At 50.9% G+C, this 10,458-nt stretch overlaps 1 protein-coding gene across 1 annotated transcript; it reads right to left on the bottom strand.

The window, feature by feature from the left end:
- Nucleotides 1–149: 149 nt before the first annotated feature.
- LOC122828612 (nucleus accumbens-associated protein 2-like) lies at nt 150–9,370 on the bottom strand. The gene is made up of 9 exons (XM_044112327.1): nt 8,770–9,370; nt 8,595–8,622; nt 5,038–5,684; nt 4,415–4,611; nt 2,642–2,895; nt 2,257–2,433; nt 2,075–2,180; nt 1,252–1,349; nt 150–1,169 (listed from the first exon to the last, which is right to left on the bottom strand). Exons 3-9 carry the CDS (start codon nt 5,482–5,484, stop codon nt 562–564), a joined length of 1,887 nt encoding a protein of 628 aa, XP_043968262.1. The 5' UTR covers nt 5,485–5,684; nt 8,595–8,622; nt 8,770–9,370; the 3' UTR covers nt 150–561.
- Between the last annotated feature and the right edge of the window lie 1,088 nt (nt 9,371–10,458).

Here is a 10,458-nt window from a genome sequence, read left to right as displayed (position 1 = left end):
CTGTCCACAGTATCACCATCCACACTGACTCTTTGAAGGTTCTTGGTGATGAAGGTTCTGATCGGGTTCTGATGAAGAGGTTTCCCACTCTCCACCAAATCATCGTTACTCCAGAACCCAGACAGACACGGCTGAATAACAAGTCACACACGAGTTTCTCAGGTCGACTCAAAGAAACCTGAGCATCAACAAGCTTTATTATCATCGTCAGAGAGTATAGTCATCATCATCTTCATCAGTCCTGTTGCTATGGGCCTGTGTGCTGGACTGCAGAAGGCTGTCGACATGCAGCAGAGCCAAGCAGACGGACAGGTGGACAGACAGGAGCAGAGGTAGACAGGTGGGCAGGAAGTGAGGTAGAGGGAGACAGTTTGAAGGACAAATAAAAGATCAGAGGTAGACAGACAGAGTCAAGGTTGAAAAGTGGGACAAGTGAATAAATATGTGACCAAACAGGAAGTACCCGGGTGGAGACAGACAGGTGGAGACAGACGGGTGGAGAGGTGGAGCCAGGTAGCTATTGTTTAATTTACAGACAGGTAGGCAGATGCATTAGGATGCTTATTGGCTGTCTTCCGTAGGCCCCTCCCCCCTCATATCTGTGTCAGCCAATCCCCTGTGAGGGGGGGCGGGCTCTGCAGGCTGAGGGGAGGGGTGTGAGGAGGAGGAAGAGGAGGACAGGGAGGAGGACAGGGAGAGGGACAGGTCTGGGGGCCTTTCAGTCTGTTGCCTCTCCTCCCCATCTGCCTCCCCGCCCCCCATCGACCCCTCCTCCGGCCCCCCCTCACCTCCCCGGGAGCCGGCAAACTGCAGGTGAGGAAGGTGGGCCTCCTTCTCCTTCTCCCCTGCCGCCTCCCTGTCATGGCGCTCCGTGTAGACCGGCGCCTCCAGGCTGAGGTAGGAGGCGCTGAGCTGCCGCAAGTCCAGCTCAAAGGGGCTGCCACCGGGCCGCTCTCCTCCTGCTCCTCCCGCTCCTCCTGCTCCTCCCGCTCCTCCTCTCTTCCCCTTACGGGGATGGGATGATGCGGAGGAGGGGAGGCCATCAGGGAGGAGCGACTGGATCTTTGGGAGCCAGCGCTTACGAACTCTGCGGGCGTTTGTGCACATGTCAGCGGCAATGACGTTCATCTCACTTTCCTTGAAGTTGGGAGCAAAGTTCTGACAGTACACTGAGGAAGAGGAGAGAGAGGAGGAAGAGGAGCTTCAGTGTGTGATGAAGGCAGATCATCAGTTTGTTGCCGACATTCTTACGTTTGACCGTGTTCAACACTCGGTTGTCCAGAGGTTTCCGACTCGGATCGTTGGTGGACGAGCGAATCCCTGTTCCGCAGCTATTGGCCAGGGTGTTTCTATGGAGACCAAAAGAAGCCAATCAGAGGGGGTTTATGTGAGAACAAGATGGCGTCTAATGGATCTGCTGGAATATTAAAACACAAAGACAAAATTTCTCTGAGAAACAGAAACAACAAAGATGAGACAAAAACCCTCATGAACTGATTCTGGTCCAGGTTCTGGTTTTGATTCTGGTTCTGGTTCTGGTCCAAGTCCAGGTTCTGGTTCTAGTCCAGGTCCAGATCCAGGTCCTAGTTCTTGTCCTGGTTCTGGTACTGGTTCTGATTCTGTTCCTGGTTCTGGTCCAGGTTCTTGTCTGGTCTGGTTCTGGTCCAAATCCAGGTTCTGGTTCTGGTCCTGGTTCTGGTTCTGGTCCTGGTTCTGGTTCAGGTTCTGGTCCTGTTCCTGGTTCTGGTCCAAATCCAGGTTCTGGTTCTGGTCCTGGTTCTGGTTCTGGTCCAAGTCCAGGTTCTGGTCCTGGTCCAGGTCCTGGTTCTGGTTCTGGTTTAGGTTCTGGTCCTGTTCCTGGTTCTGGTCCAATTTCTTGTCTGGTTCTGGTTCTGGTCCAAGTCCAGATTCTGATTCTGGTCCAGGTTCTTGTCTGGTTTTGTTCTGGTCAAGGTTCTGGTCCAGGTTCTTGTCTGGTCTGGTCCAGGTCCAGGTCCAGGTCCAGGTCCAGGTTCTGGTTTTGGTCCAAGGTTCTGGTCAAGGTCCAGGTCCAGGTTCTGGTTCTGGTTCTTACCTGTCGAAGAACGTGGCCAACAGTCTCCTCAGCAGCACTTTGTGTTTGACTCCGGCACACAGGTGGCAGTTCATCAGCTGACCTCTGGTCATGAACACACCTGAACCTGAAGGTAGCAGAAGATGTTGACGAGTCACATGACGCTCCGAGGTCCTGACGATGCTGTTACCATGGCAACGCACCTGCCACCAGCTCCACCTTCTCTCCGGGATCTCCCTCGGCGTAGAGCGACGGATGGCAACGGTACCCGATCTGGCTGATCAGACTGGCGGGTAGCGCCATGTTGTCCCGGCCAACCAGGACGCAGGGCCGGCGCTCGTTAGCCAATGGGAGGGGCAGCAGCTCTAGCTTTTCTTGAACTAGACCGTTAAAGTCAGGAGGGGAGAGGAAACACAAGACAACTAAATATTTACCAAGAACCTTAAAGGTCTGGGGCCCCTGGAGTCTCTTCTAGATGGCCCTGTCCCTGATTAACTGGTCTTCAAGGACAGCAGAGACACAAAATATCCAAACGTGACCAGAGAACCAGACGACCCAGCCGGTTCCGGTCCGGGCCCATGAACTCACTGTAGGCGTTTCCAGGGTGACTGTAGATGTTCTGGTACAGCCCTGGATGAACTCCGTTGCCATAGTAATCCTCTTCCAGCTCCTCCTCGGTCGGCGGTTGGGAGGGAGGAGAGTCCGCGGGGATGCTGGACCCTCCTGGACTGGACCGCCCGGCGCTGGCCAGCAGGTAGGACTGCAGCCCCGGAACCAGACCACCTCCTGCACTCAGGTAGCACAGAGCGGCGCTCCTGGAGGACTGCAGCTCCACGTCCACTCTGACGGAGACATGGAGACACGAGAGACACGAAGACATGGAGACACGAGAGACATGGGGACACGAGAGACATGGGGACACGAGAGACATGGAAACACGAGAGACACGAAGACATGGAGACACGAGAGACATAGAGACACGAGAGACATGGAGACACAAGAGACATGAGAGACATGGAGACACAAGAGACACGGAGAAATCTTTAGCAAACAGAGCTAAACAAAAAGTTAGCTTTGCTATTAGCGCAGTAATGCAGGTGTCCCCACTGCTGCCTGACAAGAAAGATAAAAACCCAAAGATTGAAGCAGGAAGACAAAATATAGCAGCAAAAATGAGCTCAGAAATCTTCAACTAATGATCAAGATTTTTTTCCTGACTCAATCCGGTTCGGGTCGGTCCGGTTCGATACTGTGTCTCTGTCCATTAAAAAGCAGCCCATAAACCGTACAGCACTATTCCTGGGCCCACTTCGTTAGGTCCATATGGGACAAAGGTCCGGTTGGAGCGGAGCTGCTTGCGTCACGGTACAGTCCAATGATTGGAGGACAGAAAGCGAGGCGTACGCGTCTAACGCCATGTTGGCGGTCTGAGATTAACTGAGAAGAACCTCGCTGCAGCAAACAGGAAGTGGCGAGATGGACCGCTGTCAGTCTCAGACCTCATTTGGAAATGGGACCATTGCACTCCGGAACGGAAGGGGGCGCTATTTCCTATATTATCCGCGGTCTCCCATTTTTATTTTCTTTTGAAGTCTGTGATATATCTTAATCTTTAGGAAGAATTTTCACTCTCAGCATGTTTTTGAACTTCTCTATTATTTACTTCCGCTCAGCTCACAGTTTTTAACAAACTCTGTAGCTTTCTGTGAACTTCTAAATCTGCTCCTTAGTCGCATCTTTTCAGGCCTGATACTGCCTCCAGTGGCGTGGGGGTGGTAGCACAACTAATATAATCACATTACTAAATCAGAATAACACAAAGTCTTTATTATTTATTATTTTTTCATTTACTTTTCCTTCCTAAAGATGAAGATATATCACAGATTTCAAAAGAAAATAAAAACGGGAGACCGCGAATAATATAGAAAATAGTGCCCCCTTCAATTCTGGAGTGAAATGGTCCCATTTCCAAATGAGGTCTGAGACTGACAGAGGTCCGTCCCGCCCTTCCTGTTTGCTGCAGAGAGGTGAACTGGGATTAACCCGCCTGTCCAATTGGAAACTATACTGGTCCTCCCTGGAGACGCTCTCCTGAACACCACCCGATCCAACCCGGACCGGACCCGGACCCGGACCGCTCCTGGGAAACAGCTGACAGCGGAGCAGCGAGGCTACGAAACCCGACTGGGTCTCTGGGTTCTGCTGCTTCTTTCCACACGGTTAATTCATCTCTGACTGACCCCTGAAGTGTGAGTCCTCTGGGACTCCCATGGTAAGCAGTCAGGATGGAAGTTGTGTGCTCAGTGCGCCCCGCCCCGCCCTGGTCTGTGTGTGTGTGTGTGTGTGTGTGTGTGTTCTCACCTGGCCTTCTCTACTCCTCCGCTCTCCTCGGCCGGAGGCGTGTCGGATCTCTCCTGCTTGATCCTGCTGACAGCCAACAGCAGCTCCTCCGGGCTCAGAGACGGCTGGTCAGGACTGACCTCCTGCAGCTGGGGGGCGCTGTGCTGCTGCTGCGCCACGGGGGCATCAACCCCCCCCAGCTCGTCTGCTGAAGTCGTCTGTTTTACATTAACACATAAAGGGAGGAAGTGAGACGATGACGATGCTCAACAATCTGCCTCAGAACCGCAACTGCAGTTACACCAACATCCACCAGAGGGAGATGTCTGCCATGGAGCGACATGAAGATGAAAGTAATAAGAAAATGTTTCCAATCTATGTGAACAGCAGATTCACCCAGCAGATGGCAGCAGGGTGAACAGACCAGAGTTACTCAAAGGTCCCATGACCAAATTTAACTTTCATGTAAAATAATTCAAAACCATCTGGAAGGAAGTCCAGCAGCTGAAGTTTGGTCCAAACCGGCTCATCCACAAAAGCAGGATCCACACAGTGGGTGCACAAACTTATGGGGTGTACATAGTTTTTAAGTGTTAAATAAATAAATGATGTAACGTTGGTGTGATGCAGTTCCTGCTGTTCACCTGAGAGTCGCAGCACAGTGGAGAGGATGAGGAGGATGCCTTCATCATCATCAGCTCCATGCCTCGCTCCACGATGTTCTGGATCTGCAGGTAGCCGGCGGTGTACATGAGCACCAGCTGCTCGCTGGCGGCCATGCTGAGCCGTCCGGTGTAGCAGAACGACAGGATCTGCTGGAAACACGCCGGCGTCACCGACGATGGAAGCTCAAAGACGGCCTGGGAGGAGGACGGTGAGGAAGAGGAGGAGGAGGGGTCGGCCACAGAGCTGAAGAGGTCTCTGAAGTAGAGCGAGGAAGCCGCCAGGACGGCCCTGTGCGCCTTAAAGGCCTGTCCCTGCACCAGGATGGAGACGTCGCAGTAGTGGCCCAGCAGCCGCTGCTCGTTCAGGCTGCCCAACACGCTGCTGCCGAAGTCCGGGATCTCCACCTGCAGCAGCCCCTCCGCCATGATAGATGCCGCGCTCTGCAGGACAGAAAACTGGAGCAGGGGTCAACACCGGCTGCGGTTAAGTGTCAGGAATGCTACATAAGAGTCCTGACAAAAGTTTCAGATCCATGAGGTCAGAGCCAAGGGAGGTTCAGGAGGTTGAGGAGCCGGCAGCAGGTCTGGTGGGATGCAGGAGGATCCTATGAAGAACTGTGAACAAGCTGAAAGACAGATGAAGAAGAAGAGTTCTAGTCATCACATCTCCTTCCTTCACCAGTGAATAAATGAAACCAGCAGACTGCCGTCAGGCACTAATGGTTACAATAAAACACTTCAAATACACGGAGCCACCATAATCATTTCTGATGTCCCTGGTATATTGATGATTCATCATGGATGATGGGAAACCTGATCCTCTAGCTCCTCAGGAGCCTCTGGCCTCCAGGTCCATTTCCTAATGTCTGGTTCATACAGCGAGACCTTAAACGCCTGAGAGACCCCCCACCTGGAGATAAAAGCTCTCAGCTACAACAAGTTTGGTTGTACAGTGTGTTATGGAGCCACACATTAACCCATTTCACTCATATCAGACAGGAAATCTCTCACAACCTCTTGAGAACTTCGTGAGCGCAGAGGAAACAAACATGCCCGATTGGAAAGAAGCAATGTCTTCTTCCCAAAAATTGGTGAACTATGTTTAACAGAGACAAAATAAAAAGTCTCTCTGAGACCCACCAGACTTCCTGGTATGCCATGGTTGTTATTTTGTTTTCTGTGTGTTGGATTCCCCACAGTGTTTCTGTTGCTTTCTGATTGGCCACGTGTCACATTCATCAGGCTAAGACAAGCCAACATGTCCACTATCCTTGATTTTAGATGGCTGCGGTCCGAGGTCCTTCCTAGCAGACCAGAACACTCTGAACACATGACAGGAAGACCTCCTGAGATTATCTCTGGAGTTACCACGGTAATTAGAGCATGTTGAAGTATGTTGTCTCTGACTTCTCCCTTCTTCTACATCGCCTCAGTGTCCGATTAGTTGGTTAGCCATCTGTCAGGGTCTGGAAGGCTAACTGGACATTAGCTTTGTCCTTCTCCATCTCGGTGGTGTCTCCACACTGACCAGGGCACCTCCTGTAGACCACCTGGTTGAGCCGTTCCTTGTAGGCAGCACCTGGCACCCAGCTGGTAGCTGTGTCAAGGGGCGTCTTTGCTCTGCAAACTCTGGCATGGTAGAACCTGACCTCTGTTATGCTCTCTTCTTCTGCTGCTCTCTTCTTCTGTACTTCTCTTCCTCTTATTGGGCATTAGTCATTTCCTATATCTGTTGTTGGTCTAAGGACTCATCCTTCCACAATATTTCTCCAAGTCAGGGTTGCTAATGCCTAGTTCACATGAGATCTTTATGCTGATTTTTGTCATGACTTTCCTTTCCAGCAATCTTAAGGACAATTGTTGTGATGGTTCTAAAGATAGTCCTAGGGCAGGGGTCCCCAAAGTGGGTCCCTGAGGGCCGATTGCAGCCTGCTCATTTTATTCTCTCCCTGGTGGCACCAACAACCTTTTCAGTAGGTCAATGTTCTTCTTAGGCCTCTAATAATCCATCACTGGATCCAGGGAGAGACTAAAACATGCAGGAGGCCCTCAGGGGCCACTGTGGGCTCCCCTGTCCTAGGGGAAAAAACTGCCATGGTACACCAGCGCGTCCGGTAGACGTTGGAGACGTCTTTCTGTTTTTTCTTTGTTGAATATAGTTTACATATTATTGCAATTACTTCTCTCTGATCAGCCATGTTTGTTTACTCTGAACTCACATTTGGTCTCTCCAGGATTTGTGAAATTTTGGTTTTGATGTATGACCAAACCTACAGCTTACATGTTAAAGGTGTGTCCAAAAGTTTGGACACACCTTCAAACTGAATTCAGTTAGAAGGTGTGTCCAAACTTTTGGTCTGTACTGTATCCAGGAGTTTTTAAGGTTTGTAAAAATCGGCAACAATTTTAAAATTTTGCTGTGTGAAGCAGGTGATTGAGAGTCAGGCAGCAGGTTAGAGTGGTGAAGCTCAAGGTTTATGCTCACTGACCCACCAAACCACAATCCATAGCAAGGATTCGGTTCCTCTGGTATCCAAGAGAGGACCTGAAGTGATTGAACCGCCAGAGGGAAACACAACAGACCTTTCAGACAGCTACAAGAACCCTGGGATCCCCAAGGAAACTCCAACCTTGATGAGGCCAAAAGGTAGTCTGCCGCTGGTGAGAAAAACAAGGGAATGGGACGCAACAAGTTCAGGTCAGTACCAAACCTTACCAGTCATCAGACACCCTGATGGCAGAATAGCTCCAAGCCACTGGTACCAAAACTGGAAAGCACCATGCAACAGCTGCAGCATTCCAGTCCAACATCCTGACAGTGAGGGAGGTCAAAACACCAGGGATCCTGGAGTACAGCAGGAAGTGCAGGGGAAGGACCAGGAGGAACCCTCATAGAGAAACAGTCTACATGACACAGAGGTGCTGATATCAGGAAGTCCTACCAGAAACCAGGCTGGTCTGAAATGAAGGACAATGCAGAAGCACTGGTCCTTGCAGCAGCCGGACAGGTAGAGGCCAGGTTCTACCAGAAGAGACAGAAACCAGAGGCTGCCAAGCAAAGACACCCTGAAACAGCCCAGCACCTACCAGCCAGGTGTTGCCTGTAGGGAGCCCCCCACCTGGTGGTCTATGGCGACACCTCCTGGATAACGCTGAGGTTATCCAGCATTATCCAGACCCATAAACAGATTATGTCCAACCAGCCGGGCCTAACAGTGATGGACATTGTGAGAACATCAGGAAATGGTTGGTTCAGAGGGACCCTGAATCTGGACACTCCAAGGTGGAGACATACTTCTGAATGTACTTCAGTCATGAGTGCTGAAATACAAACTTCAGAGCGATTTCAATCTAAATCTGCTCCAGGAGTTCTGTCTAGTTCTGTCTCAGAAAGTTGGACCTTAACCAACCAAGACACCGACGACCCCAGCAGAAAAGTGTTGTGGATGCCAGAGGGACGTCCCCGGTTGGCTGGGCGGTCCTCCCTTACTGAGCAGACCTCACTCAGGCTCCCCGCAGTTCCGAGCCGGACTCACCTGGTCCTGCAGAGTTCTGGTCAACGTTCTGGTAGTCCAGCAGACGGACGAGGACGTAGAGATAGACGTGTGGCAGGGAGACAGCAGTGTAAACGCAGGGACAGGGTGACAAAGAGACAAATGAGTTAAAAGACAACTCATCCGTCCCAGAGACAAGCAGACTGCTCTTCCTCACCTCCTTCTGCTCCTCTCCGTCTCCATGCAGCAGGCAGGATGGCTGGCAGGCTGGGAGAGGTTTTCTTCTTCTCCTCCGCTCAGTCAATGCATCGTCTGGTGTGTCACAGGAGGGGAGGAAGAGGAGGAGGGAGGCAGGGATACAGCAGACAGCCGAGGAGGAGGAGGAGTCATCTGAGGACAAGCAGGGAGCTAATGCGGCTAACTGCCCTGCAGAGGCTGAGAGACATCGCAGCTCGCCGCTGCAGAGACCCAAACACTGCAAGGTTGACAATCAACCGGAAACACACTCCGAACACACACACGCACAACACATGTCGTCTCACAGAGATCAGTGCACGTGTGTGTGCGTGTGTCGGTGTGTGTGTGGGTGTGTGTGAGTGTGGCATGACTTGGCCAAATGCACAGCGCTGCATTGCAGTGCCGAGGCTGAGTTGGCATGCCGAGTACATAGCGTGCACACTGCGCCTGTGTGCCAGCCACACACACTGACACACACACACCTCAGTTTCTAACATGAGACATCCTGTCTGAGGGTCTGGATCTAAACGTCTCAGTAGCATCAAGGAGACGGACGGCAGAGGCTTCATGAGAACTCTTACTGTAGGTGTGTGTGTGTGTGTGTGTGTGTGTGTGTGTAGTGTGTGTGTGTGTGTGTTGCTCTATAACGTCCTGCTGACAACATTGTTTCACATGAGGACGTTTCAGTTTCGGGAGGAAAAGCCTTTGGACCAGAACCAGATCAGCGGTCCAGATCGACCCAAACAGGACCCAGAAAAACACTTAAACTGCAGCTGGGATCTGCTGGTCCAGGACCCAGAACTGGACCGGTTCAGGTTCTGGGGAGGGGGGGGTCACATGGTGCAGTTCTGACGGAACAGAATAATCTGTTGCACCACCAGATTGTGGCTCAGGCCCAGTGGAAGCATCTGCACCGGCTGCAGTGTTCCTGAGGTCCAGGTCGCTGTCAGGAGGTTCTGGTTCTCAAAGTCAGGGGGAGGCTGTTTCCATTCATGGGCCCCACCGGGACAAAATGGGCCCCACCGGGGCCAGAGGGCTCCTCTTTGACCAGTCTGACCAGATTCTTCATCTACAGTTCAGAGTATAAAAGCGAATCCAGAAGATTAAGCAGACAGGGCAGAGAGGGAGGAAAGAGAGATGGAAACATGGATTAACATGAATCCAACATGGCCGCCTTTATCCAGAGCAGGAAGAGAAAATAATTGTCTTGAAAACACGTCAACATCAAACTGATGAAATAAGATATTTCAGTCAGAAATGAACCCATCCAGAAAGCAAAAATATCTTCATTGTGTTAGAACCAGGAGTGGGACTGGATTCAAATGTTTATCACATTTTATCAACAAAATCAATATTTTCAAAACCAAGCCCCTTTCTGCTGCTAAATTACTGAATAAACAGCCATAAACTGAGATATTCATGGTTTTTAATCTGTGCTTCAGGAACAGATAGAAATGTTTTCTATCCGTTCATCTTCCAGAGGTTCTCTGATCATTCATAGAGCTTCTTTAGAAATGTGGATTGCGGACATGTAGCAGACATTAGCTGCTACGTGTTTAGCATTGAGATGCTATTTCAGGTTAGCAAAGTTTCACCAATAGCATAACTCCTTTTAGCACAACTTGAACACAACAGTGTTTCCCAATTGGATCGTTTAGAAGCAGAAATT

This window comes from Gambusia affinis, linkage group LG03 (assembly GCF_019740435.1).
Source record: "Gambusia affinis linkage group LG03, SWU_Gaff_1.0, whole genome shotgun sequence".
Taxonomy (NCBI): Eukaryota; Metazoa; Chordata; class Actinopteri; order Cyprinodontiformes; family Poeciliidae; genus Gambusia; species Gambusia affinis.
This window is presented reverse-complemented; position numbering and strand designations above follow the sequence as displayed.

Coding starts and splice junctions, on each gene's coding strand:
- LOC122828612 (XM_044112327.1), bottom strand. CDS start 5,484: ATGGCGGAGGGGCTGCTGCAGGTGGAGATCCCGGACTTCGGCAGCAGC. Junction 2,896..4,414: donor GGAGGAGTAGAGAAGGCCAG/GTGAGAACACAC, acceptor TGTCTCCGTCAG/AGTGGACGTGGAGCTGCAGT. Junction 2,434..2,641: donor TCACCCTGGAAACGCCTACA/GTGAGTTCATGG, acceptor TTAACGGTCTAG/TTCAAGAAAAGCTAGAGCTG.